The following is a 20,226-nucleotide window of genomic DNA, read 5'->3' as shown; positions in this document are numbered from 1 at the left end:
TTTTAGTAATTAATAGCACAGCGAGGCAGAAGATTCACAAGGAAATAGAAATACTGTAAAGCAATTAGACCTGATAGACATCTATAGAACACTCCACCCAGTAGTACAGAACACATATTCTTCTCAAGCATACATACAGTATTCTCCAGAATAAACCATATGCTAGGTCATAAAACATGTCTCAGCCTAAATTTAAAAGAATTAAAATCATACAAAGTACATTCTTCAAGAGTAGTATTAAGGTTAGAAATTAGTGACACAAGGAAATTTGGGAAATTCACAAATATATGGAAACTAAGCAACACTCTCTTAGTTAACTAATGACTCAGAAGAAATGACTCAGGGAAATTAGAAAGTACTTCAAGAGGAATAAAAATGAAAATACAGTACATAAAAACTTACGGTATGTAACCAAAGCAGTGCTTAGAGGGGAATTTGTAGCTGTCAGTACCTATATCGAAAAAGAAAGTTTCAAATTAATAAGCTACATTAGAAGAACCTTACATTACATAAAGAAATGTAAACCAAAAAAAAATTAAAAAGCAAATTAAACCAAAGGGAAACAAAAGGAAAGAAATGATAAAGATTAGATGGGAGATAAATAAAATATAGACTGATAGAGAAAAATCAGTGTAACTGAAAAATTGGTTCTTTAAAAAGACCAACAAAATTGACAACTCTTTAGTTAGTCCAACCAAGAAAAAAGGAGAGAAGACTAAAATTACTAAAATCAGGGATGAAAGAGGAACATTACTGCTGATCTTACAGAAATACAAAGGATTATGAAAATACTATGACCACCTGAATGCCAACAAGTCAGATACACAGGTGAAATGGATAAATTCCTAAAAAGACACATCATCAAAACTGATTCAAGGAGAAATAGAAATTTTGAATAGACCCATAACAAATTGAAGTTAAATTAGTAATCAGAAAACTTTTCACAGAGAAAAACCCAGTAACAGATGGCTTCACTGCTAAATGCTACCATAAGAATATCAGTCCTTCTCAACTCCCTTCCACCCCTAAAAAGGGAAGGAACACTTGCCTACTCATTGGATGAGGTCAGTATTGCCCTGATATCAAACCAAACAGATTTCACAAGAAAACTATAGACCTCAACAAAATCATAGCAGACCACATCTAGCAATGTATAAAAAAGATTGTACACCATGACCAAATGGGATATATCCCAGGAATGCAAAATTGGTTTAACATGTGAAAATCAATTACTGTAATACACCATATTAATAGAATAAGAAGAAAAATCATCTCAACAATGCAGAAAAGGCAGTTGACAAAATCCAAAACCCTTTCATGATTAAAAAAAAAAGAAACTAGAAATAGGAACTTCCTCGACCTGATAAAGTGCATGTATAAAACACCCACACTTAATGATGAAAGACAAAGATGCCTTTTCTCTAATATCAGGGACAAGACAAGGAAGTACATTTTCACCGTATCTGTTCATCATTGTAGATCTTCCTAGGACAGTTAGGCAAGAAAAAGAGAAGGCATCGAGATTGGAAAGGAAAATGTAAAATTATCCCTATTTGCAGGTGATATGCTCTTGTATCTAGAAAATCCTAAGGAATCCACTAAAATATTATTAAAACTGGTAACAGATTCAGTAAGGTTGCATGATACAAGATCAATATTCAAAAATAATTTTATTTCTATACACAAGCAATGACATTCTGAACATGAAATTATAAATTTAATTACAGTAGCATCAAATTAAGATTACATGCTTAAAAACTAAGATTAAAATACTTAGATATAAATTTAACAAAAGAAACACAAGACTTGTTCATTGGAAACTATAAAACACTGGTGAAGGAAGATCTAAATGGAAAGACATTCCATAGTTATAGATAGAAACTATAGATAGTTATAGACTGTTAAGATGGCAGTACTTCTAAAATTGATACACAGATTCAACACAATTTCTATGAAAATCCCAACTCATTTTTTGGCAGAAATTGACAAACTGACCCTAAAATTCATACGGAAATGCAAGGGACCAGAATTGCTGAAGTCATCTTAAAAAAAAGAACAAAGTTGAAGGGCTTACTTACACCGTTCCATTTTAGAAGTTATTACAAAGCTGCAGTAATCAAGACAGTGTGGTCTCAATTGGCATAAGGATGGACTTATAGATCAGTGGAATAGAATTGAGCATTCAGAATTTATTTTTTTAAAGATTTATTTATTTGAGAGAGCGAGAATGAGAGAGAGAGAGAGAGAGAGAGTACATGAGAGGGGGGAGGGTGAGAGGGAGAAGCAGGCTCCTCGCTGAGCAGGGAGCCTGATGGCGGGACTTGATCCTGGGATTCCGGGATCATGACCTAAGCCTAAGGCAGTCGCTTAACCAACTGAGCCACCCAGGGGCCCCTGAGCATTCAGAATTTAATCCTTGCATTTATGATCATGATTTTTGAGAATATCTCCAAGATGAGTCAATGGGAAAAAGAAATTTTTTTTAAATAAGTGATGCTGAGAATGAAGTTGGACTCCTGCCTCACACCATACACAGAGATAAATGCAAAATGGATCAGACATCTAAGTGTAAAAGCTAAACTATGAAACTTTTAAATGAAAACATAGGAATAAATTTTTGCAACCTTCGGTTAGAAAAACTAGGTAAGTTAGATTATATCAAAATTAAGAACTTTTGTCCTAGAAAATGACTGATAATTAACAAAGTGAAAAAATAATGTACAGAATGAGAGAAAATGTTCATAAATTATATTTCTGATAAGGGACCATACCTAGAATATATAAAGAACTTTCAACTCAATTTAAAAAATTTAAAAAAGAGACAGCCCCCCCGCCCAAAGAGGCAACCCAATTGAAAAACAGGCAGAGGACTTGAATAGACACTTCCTCAAAAAGGAATGCAGATGGCCAGTAGGTACATGCTCAAAAGATGCTCAGCAGCATTAGTTATTAGGAAAATACAAAACATTGAGACACCACTTCATACCCATGAGGATGGCTGTAATTAAAAAAAGACAGTAACAAGTGTTGGTAGGATCATGGAGTGATTGAAACCCTCACACATTGCTGGTGGGAATGTAAAATGGTGTAACCACTTTGGGAAATAGTTTGGTAACTCCCCAAAATTGTTAGTGAGTTACATATGACTTAGCTTTTCCACTTCTAGGTATGTACACGAGATAAATGAAAATCTGCATTTACACAGAAACCTGTACATGAATATTCAGAGCAGCATTATTCATAATGGCCAAAGAGTAGAGAAAACCTAAATATACATCAGCTGTGAATGGATAAGTAAAATGTATATCCACAGTGGAATATTTGTACCAAAAGGAATGAAGTATTGATACATGTATAGTATGAATGAATGTTGAAAACTTTATGCAAAATAAAAGAAATTAGTCACAAAGGACCACAAATGGTATAATTCCATTTATATGAAATGTCCATGGGGCAAATTTACATAGACAGAAAGTAGATTAGTGCTTTCTTAGGGTTGAGGGAGGAATAATGGGAATGGGGAGTGACTGCTAATGAGATTTGAAAGGTTTCTAAGATTGATTGCGGTGACGGTTGCACAATCCTGTAAGTATATTAAAAACCATTGAATTGTACACTTCATTTGGGTGAATTATGCCTCGTTAAAGCTGTTATAAAAAACTATTCATTGCAATATTAATACTAGAAAGTAATGTTTATGGCTATATTAATACTTAAATTTAGAAGCAGCTAAACATAGAGACTTGGACTCTTAACGATTACAGGTATGTAGCTAATTATACTAGTAGGACTGCTGGGACAGCTAATTTTTTCACGTAGCAGAAAGATGGAGAAAAGGTGGTAACTAGGAAAGGGCTGAAGTAAATGCAGGAGTAGGAAAGGTTATGATGTTTGTTTGGAATTGAGAAAGAAGTCTCCTTACAGAGTTGCTAATGATAAAATATCTTGAAAAGGGCATGGGATGAGTTGGGAGCAAAAATAGAGTGGGGAAGAAATGTAATTAACAGTGCTGTCCTTTGGAAAGCTCCAGAGGTTAAGGTAGCCTAAAGTCCATAACCAACAACCTGGAGGGAAGCAGGAGGAAGGGGGACCAAGCAGGGAGACTCACGATGGATATCAGGAGGAAGGGTTGGTGTTGGGCAGGTACCCACAGTACAGGATGTTCTTGTTTAGTTTTTATGGTCAGAACTTGTAAAGTTGTGAAATTTTGGCTAGCCTTTGTTTTTTGTTTTATTTTTAACATGCAGTTGTACTTACTCTCCTTTTTCAAAACCATCAGCTCTAAGTTGATGACCAGTTTATCTCATTTTGCATGGGATTTTGTCCACGTTTAGTACTGAAAGTGCCATGTCCCAGGAGTCTTTCAGTCCTGGACAAACAGAAGGTTGGTCACACTAGTCGTAAGATCTGCTGCTGATTTCTAATAGCTCTTTTGCTGTGTGTGTGTGTGTGTGTAGATGACGAGGGAGAAATACACATTAAATGTATATATCGGTAAAATTCAGTTTAGAAAAAAAATGAATTATACAACCAAGAATTAGGGAAACACCACAAAATATTTGTTGACTCTTCTGTTGTTGAGACCTTTATAGTTAGGCATTAGAGTTATCAGCAACAAGATGTGCTCCTTGTCCTAAAGGAGCTTACTGTCTAATAACAACAGTTCTTTGAGAAGACGACATCTTTTCCTCAGCAACAAGGGTGTGTGTTTTAGTAGAAAAAAATTGAAAGAACTATTGGTAAGAATGTGGTGGTCCTGAAGTCTTCACAAGACTATAATTTCTGTGAGGGCAAACTTCATTTTCTTTACCATGAGATTCCCAGTGTTTGATAAATTGCCTGACACCTTGTAAACACTCAGTAAATATTTATTGGATAAATCAAAATAATGAGGAGTATATAGAGACTCTACAGAAGATATGTTAGAGATTTCTTAGAGATGGTTTAAACCAGGAGTCTTTTGTTTGTTTGTTTGTTTTTGCTAATAAATAGCTAACGTTTATTCGGACTTTGTGCCAGGCTCTGTACGAAGTGCTTTGTTTGTTGACTCATTTAATCATTATATTAGTGTCCTGTTTTTTATAGATAAGGAAACAGAAGCACTGAAAGTTTAAATAGCTTGCCCTAATAGTGTAGATCTTGGATTTGAACCCTGGCCATGGAGCTCCAGAGCCTGCTCTTTCCCTGCTCTCGGGAGCTGACAGTGGTATGGAAACTGTGCTGTCAAGTTCAGTTGCATGTTTACTTAACCTAGAGCTAGTAAATGAAAACCTTTGTGGTGGAACCACCACGTAACAAGCTAAGTGATTTCTATGCACATTAAATGAGTAAATGAACTTCACTTGGGTAAGATATAAATGTTTCTTCAAAACCTGTATATCTGCCTGAAATGGACATCTTTTGTGGAGAAATTAATGCATAACAAACAAACAAACCAAAAGATAAACCAACAAATAAACCCCTCTTTCTAAAGGTCGTCAAGTAAAGAGTTTAATTAGCAAGTTGTTCTTCACACTCAAATAAAATGGAGACGGGAATCTCAGGTAACTAATGGAGAAAGTAAAAATTTGTCTGCTGGAGTAATAGACACAGATAAAGCCTTAATATTTTTCCCAAGAATGGTGTAGTTGGAAGGTGTTGTAATAAACCCTATCTTTGAGTGACTGTGGCTAGCTAATATCCTGAGAAACTATTCTTGAAAATCATAGACCAGCAGAAACATGGCTATGTGTAATTATATCAAGAGTAAAACATCCCATTCTTGTCTGGAGAATCTTAAGTCATTTTTATATAGAGAAGCAATCTTGATTTACAGCTGAGATGCGCAGCTTCAGGTAAGGGGTTTCTGGATACAACACCAGCATATATCTTAACTTGGTAGTTGCTAAGGAAAGAGGACGTTGGGTTCACTTTGCAGTCTAGTCCTGAAGTAGACCCCTTTACATACAGCTCTGCTTTGCTCTAAGCCTGTCACAGCACTACTGCATGTAAATTTCACCTAAACTCCATTCCTCCCCAAATTTTACAGTAACTGTTATCTTTTCCTTTGTTTTGTGAGATGGCTCAATATTCCTCTGGTGTGCATTCTTCTTCATTGCAGTGCATCTTTAAATCTGAATATCAGACTACAGGTTTGTTCCTATGGTCCTTAAGCTGGTTGGGCTAGTACACTGCCAACTCTTGGAGTCTTATTTTAAAAGAAAACTAAAAATGAATCAGGATGAGGGCTCATGGCAGAGCTTGCTATCCAGTTCTTAGAAAGAGTTACAACTGTCTGCATTGTGTTGTGGGTCTCTTGCATGTCTTTTTCTTCTTTGTGTGTTTTAAAGTCAATTTTAGAAGCCATAAGGAACTTTTTAGGTCTTCTTTCTCATTGGTTGTCAGATGTTTCACAACTTTGAAAACTTTTGTCATAGAAAAGATGTGACAGGGAAGTACTATTTGAACGGTCTCTTAAGCCTAACTCTCACATTTCCTGCTGTGAAAAAGGAGGCACCGCATTTATAATTTGCCCAAACTCACACGTCTTATTTGTGGATCTGACTCCTCTGATTCTTGGCCCATTGTTTAGTTTTTCACACTAAAAAACAGGATTTAATTACAGTTCTAATTACTCGTATGTGGTATTGCTTGTGACACTAGTTTTTAAAGTAGAATGTAAATGCAGATAACACTGATTTAATTAGGTAGCAACTCTTCTAAATGGGGAAACTCATTCCTTTTCCAACACAATGAAAAGTAGAGAGATTGATGAGCAGGGAAATTCATAGTAAGAAGAATAGGGTATTCTGTTTTGTTTCCATGAGAGCAACATTTAGTAAATTGTAGAGTAAAATTTTGAAAGTGTGAACGGCACTGGGAAGACCCTCACTTCCACTAGTTTTTCATGGCTCTCTGAAGTTGCATCTTAGAAATTTTCTTTCCTGTCTCCTTTTGACATGAGTTTTTCTTTCCCAAGAGGTAGGAGAGGTGCTTTCTCCCCTTTATTTTCATCATAGAGTGGAAGACACCAGGGGAATGATTGATCTGGCTCCTTTCCCGCCTCCCTGGAGCGCTGTAGTAGGTCTCTTACCGCCATTTGTTTGCTCAGTGCCTGGCTCTGTTTATGGCCATCATGAAGAGAATCATTGTTACATCATTTATGATAATTACTTCTCAAAGATTAATCATGGATTGCTTAGCCATTCTTGAATATATTCAAGGCACATTGTGGGCTTGAGGCTGACTATACTGGACAGCTTAGGTATTTACACATTGAAGGTTATGCTCAAAAAGAAAAAAAGGACGTTTTATTTACTATATCTGCCATTTCCTCCTCATTTCCAATCCTGTGTGTCTGTTCAGTGGGTTTAACTGCATGAATCTTTATTTAACATTCAGTTTAGTTAGAATAGAAGATACAAAGACAGGGTTCCTGTCTTCAAGGAGCTTGTTACCCAATGTGAAAATTAACTAGAGTGTTTATGTAGCAGCTAAACTACAGGGAGTCACTCGTTGAGCCAAGAGTGTGTGTATATGAATTCTGGGGCAGTAAGGAATGGGGGTAGCTGTGACTAGAAAAACTTAATCCATTCCCAGGTCAATAAATATCAGGCTTTGACTGTTTACTCTGTGAAATGCTCTACATAGGGAGTATCTAGGCAAGATGCTCTGTGAGAGGACACTAATAGGACCGAGTAGCTCATTATCCTGATTCATTTGGTGGGTTCCATAGAGGTTGTGAGGTTCATTTCACTTGGTATAATTAGGAAAGGAACAGTTCAGCTGAGCCTCCAAGGCTGGCTAGGATTTTGCTAGCTACAGGAGAATGAATGGAGGGTATTTCATATGAGGATGGTGTGAAAGCAAAGGTGGTGTTGGCATACTAGACCTGTTTGGGAAATAAGACTAGAGGGATATGCTCTGTTTGGGTATAGTGGGAAATAAGATGTGAAAAGCAGATTGATGATAGTTTATGGAGAATTCTAAGTAGTAGCCCGAAGATTTAGACTTTACCCTGTGGACTGGGGATTTTTTTTTTTTTTTTTACATGTTAGTAGTACAGTCAGTATACAAATTGAGAAGAGAGACCCTGGGGGTACCTATTGCGCTTACAGCATCCACGGTTGAGGGCATGGAAGGCAGGGCTGACTGCATGAGATTTTAGGGGGAAGAACAGGACTGAAACATGGCTGGTAGGTTATGGGGAAAGGAGAGGAACAGTGTACATCTAAATTGAGGTTATGGGGAGAATAGTTTTGCTGTACTGTTTTGATTTTAGGGACTGATATTTTCTTTTATTCAGCTGTGGTTCATGCCTAAATAGCCTCAGGACCAGGAGCCACTAGAAAATTGTATTTTTAAATCAAGCCTTGTGAGAGGAAACCAGACCGTCAGAGAGCTTGAAGCATCTCGAAGGTTTAGAACTATCCCTAACAATAGGATTGAGTTTCTTGTTGGTAAGCATGATAAAGGTAGAGAAGTTATTGCCCATTATATTCTTTAGTTTTAGTTTAAACACTATACCATGATTTATGTTTCCTTTTTCTGTTCTTACTCCAGAATGTTTTTCGAGCCTACTACAGACCTACTTTACATAAAGAAACTCTAGGTATGCTGCTATAATTTTTAATAAAATAGGAGGGATATAATCCAGAGGACTGGTACTGAGAATTCACTTCTGAGTTATGGGTACCTGCTTTATTTTGAACCTTCCATCAGAGCGACATTGATAAACCAGGCTCTCAAAAGAAGAGCTGGATCCAGGTAAGAGAAAAAGAGACCTAGCAGGTTAGTCAGGAAATTTCAGATTAAGCCACTCTAACCTCACTGCCTGGAGACCGTCTGCTCATATTGGGGAATGTTTTCTCAAATATTTTTTTAAAATGAAAAGGGGGTAGAATTTGGTTCTTTGGGTGTGAAAAAAAAAATCTTACTCTTTTTATGTATTTGGCACAGATACACACACACCCCCACATCCACAGTATCTGGCATTACAATTTTATTGGGAGAGGCCATTAGGAAAACAGGATTGAAAAACACTGTTAGGATTTGTTTTGTTTGGTTTTGTTTTTTTTAAAGAGTAGGAATCTTGTTTTCTTGAAACCAAAAACTAAACCTAATCATCTGTTGGAAACTCTTGGTACGTGGATCAGGATATTTTGATCTTTTACTGTTTAGTTTCAGCAAGGAAATTTCTTTTTGATCCTGTTGAACCCAAGGTCAAAGTTGATTTGTAACAATTTATGCAAATCTGAATGATACCTTAAGCATTGTTAATCATGAACACTTAGGAAAAGATGGCCAAACAAATAGACTGTAAGGTATTTTCATTAGACGTTATAGTTAAAGAGTCATTTTCTTATGTGCAACCCTTAAGAATACTAATACTGCTATCATAATTAATTTCATTTATATTGGAATATTGAGAAGTCCATAGGATTATTAAATACTTCCTTTATATTTCTGAGTGGTACTAATTGTGATTTGAGTATTCCTCCCAAAACTAAACATTGGTTACCTAGTTCTATGGTTTTACAAAAAACTTTTATAATTTTATATTGTAATTACTTAAAGTCAGTTCTCATCTTTTTAAAATCAGCTGTTGGGTTTCATGGTCCTCTGGTAGTTTAAGATAGTAATTGGATTTTGGTACTTCTTGGTACTCTGGTAGTTTGAGACAGTGGTTGACAGCTTGTATAAGAGAATAACAGCTCTGGGAAGTGAGCCACGGATTACTGAAATACTGTTAATTCCATTTATTGTTTCTATAATATGAAATGCAGTTTTATAAATTATGTATTTTTAAAGATAGCAGATACCAAAGGTAAATTAAAATTAGCTATGAAATACTTTTACATATAGCATAGATGGACATTCCTACTTCTCTGTGCTTAAAATAGAATGGAAGCAGGAAGGTTTGTGAATGAAGTACCTGTAAGATGGGCATGGGAAATCTTCTTTGTTTCCCATAGTCTAAGCTTAAATTTTTCTCTCTGGCCATAGGACATTGTGTGTGCACATGTGTGCATACATGTGTGTGGTAAACATATTTACCCTTCTTAACAAATTTTTAAGTGTTTAGTACAGTATTGTTAACTATAAACACAGTGTTGTACGGCAGATCTTTAGAACTTTTTCATCTAGCATGATTAAAACTCTATACCTATTGAATAATAATTCCTCATTTCTCTCCCAGCTCCTGGCAACCACCATTCTACTTTCTGTTTCTGTGATTGTTGACTACTTTCGATACTTCACATAAGTGCAATCTTGCCGTAATCATCCTGAGACTGCTTATTTCACTTAGCATAACATCCTCAGGGGGCACCCATGTTTTTGCACATGACATGATTTTCTTCTCTTTAATGGTTGAACAATATTCCACTGTATATATCACCACATTTTCTTTGTCTGTTTGTTCATCAGTGGACTTTTAGGTTGTTTCTACCTCTTGGCTATTGTGAATAATGCTGAAGTGAACACGGGAGTGCAAATACCTCTCGGAGATCCTATTTCAGTTCCTTTGGGCAAATATTCAGAAGTTGTATTGCTAGATCATATGGTAGCTCTATTTTTTTGTTGTTGTTTTTTTGAAGAACCTCTACTCCATTTTCCATAGCAGCTGTTTCATTTTACATTCCTAGCAGCAGTTTACAAGTATTCAAATTTCTCTACACTCTCACCAACATTTTTTTTCATTTCTTTTCTCCCCTCCCTTCCTCCCTCTACCTGCCTACCTTCCTTCCTTCCTTTCGCTATCCTACAAGTGTTAGTTGATACCACATTTTGGTTTTGATTTGCATTTACCTGATGATTAGTGATGTTGAACATTTTTCATGTATCTGGGCTATTTGTATGTATTCTTTGGAGAAATGTCTATTCAAGTCATTTGCCCATTTTTTAATCAGGGTGTTTTGTTTTGAGATGTTTTGCTTTTGAGAAGTAGGCATTCCTTATATATTATGGATATTAGCCCCTTATCAGATACATGGTTTACAGATATTTTCTCCCATTTTGTAGGTTGCCTTTTCACTCTGTTGATTGTTTTCCTGGTTCTGCCAGTAGCCTTTTAGTTTGATGTAGTCCCGCTTGTCTATTTTTGCCTTTGTTACTTGTTCTTTTTGTGTCATATCCAAGAAATCATTGCCAAGACCAATGTTATGTTTTTCCCCAGTGTTTTCTTTTAGAAGTTTTACAGTTTCAGGTTTTGAGTTTAAGTCTTTAATCCATTTTGAGTTGATTTTTGTGTATGATGTAAGATAAGGGTCCAATTTCATTTTTCAGCATGTGGATATCCAGTTTTTCCAGCACCATTTTTTGGAAAGACTGTTCTATCCCTATTCTGTAGTCTTGGTGCCCTTGTTCAAAATCAATTGACCATATATGTGTGGGTTTATTTCTGGGCTCTCTCTTCTGTTCCATTGGTCTGTATGTTTGTGTTTATGCCAGTACCATTCTGTTGTAAGTACTGTAACTTGGTAGTATGTTTTGAAATCAAGAAATGTGAGGTCTCCAGCTTGGTTCTTTTTTTCAAGATTGTTTTGGAAATTCAGGATCCTTTGTGGTTTCATATGATTTTAGGGTTGTTTTTTCTATTTCTGCAAAAAATGCCACTGGGATTTCTGTAAGGATTGCCTTGAATCTATAGATTACCTTGGGTAGTAAGGACACTTTAACAATATAAAGCCTTCCAGCCTATGAATATGGGATATTTTTCTATTTATCTCTTCTTTAATTTCTTTTAGCAATATTTGGTAGTTGTTAGTGTACAAATCTTCCACTTCCTTGGTTAAATTTATTTCTAAGTATTTATTATTTTTGATGAGATTATAATTGAGATTTTCCATAATTTCCTTTTTGGATTATTCATTGCTCAAGTATGTAAACACAACTGATTTTTGTATGTTGTTTTTATATCCCGCAACTTTGCTGAATTCTTTTTTTTAGTGCTTACAGTTGTCTTATGGAATCTTTAGTTTTGTTTGTTTTTTTTTTTTTACTTATAAGATTATGTCAACTGCAAACATAATTTTACTTATTCCTTTCCACTTTGGATGCTTTTTATTTCTTTTCCTTATCTCTGTGGCAGAGGACACTTAGTGTGATCCAGGGTAGATAAAGAATCAAAATAGCTGAGAATTCTTCTGGGTATATCAATTCTTAAATGAGAGCTACTTATTTTAAAGTAATGCCAATTACAAAATGGTTCTCCCGTGTTTATTTTTTCTGATGAATATAATTTTAATTTTTTAATGTTCAGAAAAAGATTCAGTTGGTATTAGATTGGTATTACATTAATTCAGGGATTAATTCATGAGATAGTTGCAATCTTTACCATAGTAAATTCTTCTGTTCAAAAGTGAAGTGTCAGGGCGCTGAGGTGACTCAGTCGGTTAAGCGTCTGACTCTTGATTTCAGCTCAGATCATGATCTCAAGGTCATGAGATTGAGCCCTGCACTTGAGATTCTCTCCCTCTCACTACCCCCTTCACGTGCACACATGGTATCTCTCTTCAAAAAAAAAAAAGTGAAGTGTCTTTCCATTTTTTTATCTTTTATCTCCCAAAATACTTTATGGCCTACAAGTTTTAAAGCTTATCCTTATAATTTAATTTGATATATTCTAATTTGTTAAGGATTTAAAAAATACTGTTTCTGGTTGTTTTTTCAGTTGATTTTGGTTTGCTTGTTTTCCAGGAACATAATCATATATACTACAAATAATAAGAATTTTGTATTTTACTATTTATCCACCTTATTTTTTTCCCTTCATGTGGATTTCAGCTGCTTAGAACTTACAGAATAATTCATTGACTCATTAATATTCAATGTCCCTATCATGTGGGAGGAGACACAGTGAATAAGTAGACATACAGTATATTAGTTATAGTAAATGCTATAGAGAAAAACAGAGCAGTAAGGGTGTTTGTGGAGTTGTGATTGTGGGTTGCTATTTTACATAGGGATATTAGAGAAGGTCTCACCTTGAAGGCAACAGTTGAGTAGAGTGCTGAAAAAAGTGAGGAAGCAAGCCATCTGGCAGGAAAAGAGCACTTTAGGTAGTCTGAATAGAAAGTATAAAGGCTGAGAGGCAGGAGCTTGTTTATGGTATTCAAGGAAAAGCAAGGAGGACTGTGTGGCTGAAGTAGAGTGAAGAGGGAGAATAGTAGGAGAAATAATGTAAAATTACAAAGTCCTACTGGGTGGTGATAACAGCAGATAATAGTAATGAACATGTGTGAAGCCTTGTTCTAAGTATTTAAGTATTCTTTCATCTAATCCTTACAAATAACCTTAAGAGGGGGAGGCACTATTACCTCCTTTTTATGAGGAACCTGAATTCAGAAAAAGAGAGAATATGAATGAATTTGCCCAAGATCATACAACTAGAAATCTGTGAAATCAGGTTTCATAGATCAATATTTTGATTCCAAAGTACATATTCTTTATCATGACACTGTGTTAGATATGGTGAATTGCTAGATATGGTAAGTCCAGTAGCCAAGTATAGATTTGATGTTCTAGAAATAAGGGAATTACTTAAGGTTTGACTTTAAGCTATTACAGTTAGTATATACAAATTTTAATTCCCCCCCCCAAGTTTCTTAAAGTCAAGGAAAGTCTTGTTCATTTCTGAAACTCTACCTCCAGTCTCAAGCACATTCTTTTTATATCACATTTGCTGCTCAGTGTATTGTGGTTGTTGAATATATTCTCAAGAGAGACTGAGAGACTATACAAAGAGTAGCTATTCACCTTTATCCAAGTTAAAGCATTAGATATTTTCACAAATAACATATATACACAAACGTACACTCTTCACTCTTCACAGAGTTATAAGCTGGAAGGTATAACAAGTTGAGAAAACTTGCTTTTAAAATCTTAAGAAATGATAATTAAAAGCATTTTTAATTCTAACTTGCTCTGTTGTCAGTTGCTGTGCTAAATTACTGTTGATAATGCAAAGAATTATTTCATTATAATGACATTTGTCAAACCATGTCAGCTTATTAGGGTTATGAAGATGTTAAACATTTAGAAGAGAGACATAAAGATGACAAAAGGAAAATAAGAAAGCAAAGAAACAAAATAGGAAATAGGAAACAAAGTAAGAAAACAAAGGGCATTTGAGGATGACCTGTAAATTTGTGTTTACTTCACAGGGGACAGAAAGGAAATAGGATACACAGTTTACAAATAGACTAAGACTTGGTTCCCTGAATACTGGTCTGTTGGTTCACCACTCAACAGAGATAATCCTTAAATTTTCCTGGTGTGGTTTTCAAATAACCTCTACTTCTTTAGTGTGAAGAGAGACGTGTCAGCTGCCTTCATATGATGACTTGAAATTAGATGCATAAGCTGTTACGCAGAACGAAATGACAGCTCTGCCTCCCGCCATTAGTTCTGTTTTGACAGCTTCACCATATTCATCCAAAGAACAGTACTTGTATAATTATTTTATTAAATTTTTAGTTACAATTTTATAAAATAAGTGGATAGTTTATTAATTCAAATGCTTATGTTAATGTAAGAAGAGTAGGCTTTATAAATGTCCCCAGTTTACACCAGTGAAAATAATTAGGCATACCAAAATGGCAGTCAGTTACATATGCATTCGACTTATGTATTATTTTGTTGAAGAAAAAGTCAAGAATTTTGTGAAATGTTGGAAATACAGTGATTGTCAGTTTGTATCTAAAAGGCAAGGAGGTATTAGGGATTCTGTGTTTTATCATAGTTTTCAGGGAAAGACCCACCTCCATGACATTCAAGTCTCCTCTTTTGTTCTCACACATAGGACTAAATATAGCTGTTTACAGGAAAGCATTATATACAAAATAGAGAGAATGCCTATAATCTGGTTCTATTCTCTGTTAAATAGAGGAACTAATCTCTTGTTTGTTAATCCACGAAAACATTTGTGAAGCACGTTTTACAGTTCGGACCTTTTTTACAAATGGATGGTAATTATTATATCAGCATAGGATAATGTTTACTGTAATAACTAAACTAGAACATATGAGTGGCTTAACATAATCAAGTTTTATTTCAAGTTTATGTAATAGTGCAGTGCAGATGCTCAATTTGTTGGATGACTTTCTTCCTTTTAGTGACTCAGGGACCCGGACTTCTTGCATTTCCTGGGGCCTCACAGTGTCATGTAGTTTGCTGATAGGGAAATAAATAGTGGGACAAGGACACGTTACTTTTGTTCACTTTGCATTGGCAAGAACTAGTCTCTCGGGCACATTAGTGTTCACCCTGAGGGAAGTGTTGTCTTTGACTAGATGATTGCCTCCCACCAGTAACTTCTACACAGTGGAAGGGAGAACACAGATTGTGAATGGCTAGCCAGCTCTGTCACAATAATAATGTTGACAGTAACAGTGTATTAGTTTCCTTTGGCTACTGTAACAGATTATCACCAACTTGGTGGCTTGAAAAGCACAAATTTATTCTCTTAGAGTTCTGGAATTCTGAAATCCAAAGTGAGTTTCACTGGGTCAGTATCCAAGTGTCTACAGGGCTGCATTCTCTCTGGAGACTATAAGGGGGAATGTGTTTCCTTACATTTTCCAGCTTCTAGAGCTCCATTGCCTGCACTCCTTAATTCTTGGCTTCTTCCTCCATCTTCAAAGCATAGCATCTTGCTTCTTATCTTAAATTCAAGTCTCCCTCTGATTCTCTCTTACAAGGGCACTTGTGATTACATTTAGATAATTCAGGATAATTTCCCCATCTCAAATCCTTAATTTCATCACATTTGCAAAAACCTTCTTTCCATTTATAAGGTAATCTCACAGGTTTTAGGGATTAGGACCTTTCTACCTTTGGGGCCATTATTCAGCCTGCTGCAAATAGTTAACATTTGTTGAACACTTAATATGTGTTATGTTTATTCTGAGAACTTCTCAAATTTTTGTATTTTTCTGCCTGTTTACTTGGTTTATTCATGATCTGCTCTGCTCGTAGGCTTGCCTGTTTTTCTCAATTAGGGTTTCTTCCTTCCTTCCCTCCATCCCTTATTCCTTCCTTCCTGCCTCCCTGCCTGCCTGCCTGCCTGCCTTTTTGTGGAAGATGTATTCTTCACTTTAATGTCTAAAAATTTTATCAAAAAATCCTAGACTCTCAGAGTTGGAAAGAATTTTTAGAGATTATCTATCCTAACCATCCTGGTCTACTAGTATCCAATTAAGTGTGCTAGGATTTGGGGTAGGAGTACCTGTTTTTTCTTTGGAGTATATTTCTCTGGAGCTTTGAAGAAAGTACTTTAAATCTATTAGACTCTTTTGGATTATTGCTGTATAGAGACTCTTCTTTTTTCCTGCCCAAATTTGGCTTTTTCAGTTACCTTTAAAAATTGAATTGTGGCTTTTTTTCTTTGAAATCTTTTTCCCCACAAAAATGTTGCATATAACTTGGCCATTCTCATAATCACTAGAAAGTGACTTCATAGAAAAAAGGAGGCACTTTGGATTAACACCATTTTCTGGGAAAGATGTAGTTGAAGACTTAAAACCATTCACAGGTTTTTGTAAAACAAAGGAGTATCAAATAAGCAATTGTGTAAAATATTGCAATAACTGGTTGAAATTAAACCAAAAACAGACATTCTTGATTTAGAGTCAACATGTAGAGGAATTATGTCATATCATAGATTCATTCAGGCAACAGTTTTATGGATCACATATTAGTTGCTAGGGATACATGGATGATTAAGGCAAAATCCTGTCCTAGAGGATATAATATTCTAGTGAGAACGTAGACATTCAGGCGTTGATGCAGTGTCATAAGGGCTATGATATGTACAAAGATCACAGTAGAAGATGCGATGCTTACAGTTGTGAGTAACAGAAACCACAACTCAAGGTAGTTTAAACAATTCAGGGAACTTATTGATCATGTGCAGGTATATCTGAAGCTTACAGAGGCAGATGAGGCTTTATACAGAGGCTCAAGGAAGCCTTCCTCCTTCCCCTGTTTTCCTGTTTCTCCTCAGTGATTTCTACAGATCAACTTTATTCTAAAATGGGCTCCCTTTGAAGATGTGCAGTGACTACCCCCAGAAAGAGAGCTGCTATCCTCTAACCATCAGACTAAAGTCCTAGGGTTCATTCTGACTAGATCAACTTTGATCTCATGTAATCCTCATTTCCCCTGGTTTGGGGAAAGTACAGTGGAGAAGGAGGTGAAAAAGCAAAATTTAGAACTTTCCAAGTATTTAGTATATCCCTGAAAATTGGTATTAGTCTTATTTGGTTTTATTATTTCTAATTAGATTTTTAAAATTTATTTCTAATTGGATTTTTCTTAATATAATGAAAATCAGGAATTCTTAATGGTTTGATAACTCAGAAGAGGATCCTAATTCAGTGATTTTCTTCCGAAATTTTGGAAGCATAAAAATTTCCTGTTTTTCCTTTGGAAATCTTTGACTCACTTCATTGCAGAAATTAAGAACCTGACATACTCTTTTCTCTGTTACTTCTTCCCTTGTAATTGGGGCGGTAGGGTAGGTTTTGACACTGGGTTCAAGTGGTTCATGGCTAGGCTACTTTAAGTCTCAGTTACATTTATAGTAGAAAAATGCCAAGGCAAGAAATGTCAGGGCTTGATGACATAATGACCTGATACGATTTGAGCTGTAACTTGGGAAACCTGTTTCTTACTTTGCCACCAATAAAAAACTGAATTAGTAACGCACAACTACTTTCATTTGAATATAAGTACTTCCATTTGTTCTTTCTGCACAGTCTCTGGTTCACCACATTTGCATTCACTGCAGTTCTGTTTCTATCACAAGTATTCTTTCAGGAGCCAGAGCGTGTGACACTGCTATAGGATTGCCAGATCTTACTTTGAAGAATTTGGGCAAGAAGGGAGTAGGAGGAGAGAGCTTATTTACTAATAGTCCGACGGTAAATTGAATCCCATTCTGCATCCCAGTACAGCTGGTGAACAAGGCCCGTGAATCCAGGAGAAGCCTGTGTATGTGGGCCATCTGGTAATCCAGTACTGCTGGGGTGTAGGCCTCTCCACTCTGGAGCCTGTGGAGGTGTATTTGACACTCCTGGTGGATAAGCGTTCCTGCCCTAACTTAAAAAAGAATTACTTCCTCGTGCTTAAATTGTATTAAGTGTTACTTGTTAATAAAGGAACAAAGCCATGTATGTTTTCTAGTGAATTATATGATGATTATGTCCAAGGCATAACATTAATAATAGCATATGCTTACATAGCCCTTATTCTGTACCAGGCACCGTTCTAAGCATTTTACATATATTAGCCCGTTTAACTTTTCCAGCAGCCCTATGAGACAAGTTATTATTTTTATCCCCATTTTGCAGAGGAAGAAATTGGCACAGAAAGGCCAAGTAAGTTGCTCAAGCTCACACAACTTAGTAAGGGACAGAGTTAGTATTTGAATCTAGATAGTCTGGGACCAGAGTTCACGCTTTTAATCACTTCTGTCAAGACTGAGACTGTAATTAAATATAACATCAGTAACATTATTATGTTTTGGAACAAGTTGACATTTTGAAACTTACTACTAACTATTCAATATGCTTGTTTTTTATTCTAGGAGAAGATTTTGCAGTTGTACAGCAAGAAATTATTATGATGAAAGACTGTAAACACCCAAATATTGTTGCTTATTTTGGAAGCTATCTCAGGTACATTGTTTGTTTCCCATCACCTGATACACAACAAAATGAGCTCTAATCGCATGTCTTGTAATTTTCTTCATGGTTTGAAGATACAGGATATTTTCATGTGAATGAAATTTTTATTTCTGACCTGTTTATGTTAATTTTGTGACCAGTATTATAGTTTGTGATTTGTCTCTTGTCCTCTTGGGAATTCTGGATGTGGTTTCATTGAGGAGGCTGGTGAGTAAAAGTTGACTTTTTATGGTTAGTCTTCCTATGGTAGACTAGAGATCTAAACATGCCATTCTGTTGCCCCTTATTTCTGGACTTAGGAAGTGGTGGATTTAGAAAGTCAGGAGCACTTCTAACTGCTAGGGTTTTAGTAGAGACTTTTTCCTTCTTTTGTGCTTCTAACCTCAGGGTACTGCATCATCCCTTCCCTTCATTTTGTCCAAAGGACAAGGAACTGTAATTATTTCACTGACTTCTTTCCCAGGTCTTAAAGTAAATTTAGACCGTGAATTTGAGGCCTCTTTGGTTTGGCAGGACTGTGCTGGGTTCCCCAGCTCATGGTCCATAGGGGATGACCTCGAGGTCAAATCCTGTTTTTCCGTTCGCTTCTGTGTGCAGTTATGAGCTGAATGCTGTTACCTAGTTGTTTTTAAGGTTCCTCCCAAAAGGAGGATTGGAGAATGCTTTCTTTTTTTAATTTTTACTTATTCATTTGAGAGAGAGAGAGAGAATGATAGAGCACGAGAGGGGAGAGGGCCAGAGGGAGAAGCAGACTGCCCACTGAGCAGGGAGCCTGATATGGGACTTGACCCCGGGACTCCGGGATCATGATCTGAGCTGAAGGCAGTCGCTTAACCAACTGAGCCACCCAGGCGCCCCAACTATTTTCTTATGTATTAAAAAAACTCTTAAAATTTTATTCTGATATACTGTAAGAGATATAAGGAAGTAGCTTATTGCAGCTTCCATTGTCCTATGATCCAGGTACAAAAAAAACCCAAAAAAACACTTCTCCCTTCTGACGTAGGCACAGCATATGGAAGAGACAGGGCAATTCTGCCCTCTTTCCTTTCCAGCTTGCGAAAAGCCAACCAGACCAGCTCTTCTTGATTCTAACCACTCTTGAACAGTTTTGATTGCCCCACCTTCATTAAGTTTGAAGAGTGGGTTTAATGGAGATTTCAGTTAACATAGGGACAGGTACTACTCCCAGGTCAATGACTGTTAATACATTTTGAATGGGTTCTGTAACAGCCAATTTAAAACCACTTTAAAGGTGAGTGGTTCAAATAGTAACGTACACAGTTTCTGCATCAATTTTTATTTTATGGACAGATCCAGCACAGGCAATTACTATATCAGGTCAAAGAAACAGTCTCTCTCTTTTTTTATTTATAAAGATTTTACGTATTTGAGAGAGAGAGTGAATGGGAGAGACAGGGAGAGAGAATTTGAAGCAGGCTTTGTTGAGCAGATCCTAACACGGGACTTGATCCCCTGACCGCGAGATCATGACCTGAGCCTAAACCAAAAGTTGGGTGCTCAACAGACTGAGTCACCCACCGAGGCACCCCAAAAG

General features: G+C 36.2%; 1 protein-coding gene across 3 annotated transcripts in view; it reads left to right on the top strand.

The window, feature by feature from the left end:
- Positions 1 to 20,226, top strand: part of MAP4K3 (mitogen-activated protein kinase kinase kinase kinase 3) — a 185,700-nt gene that overhangs the window by 77,429 nt on the left and 88,045 nt on the right. For 2 of the 3 annotated variants that reach the window (XM_027621089.2, XM_027621088.2), the window contains exon 3: positions 18,569 to 18,659. In XM_027621089.2, coding sequence (XP_027476890.1) covers positions 18,569 to 18,659 — 91 coding nt within the window. Of the gene's footprint in view, positions 1 to 8,541; positions 8,591 to 18,568; positions 18,660 to 20,226 lie in introns of all 3 variants that reach the window. The other variant, XM_027621090.2, reaches the window with a different exon arrangement.

Source organism: Zalophus californianus, chromosome 8, assembly GCF_009762305.2.
Source record: "Zalophus californianus isolate mZalCal1 chromosome 8, mZalCal1.pri.v2, whole genome shotgun sequence".
In the NCBI taxonomy this organism is placed as follows: domain Eukaryota; kingdom Metazoa; phylum Chordata; class Mammalia; order Carnivora; family Otariidae; genus Zalophus; species Zalophus californianus.
This window is presented reverse-complemented; position numbering and strand designations above follow the sequence as displayed.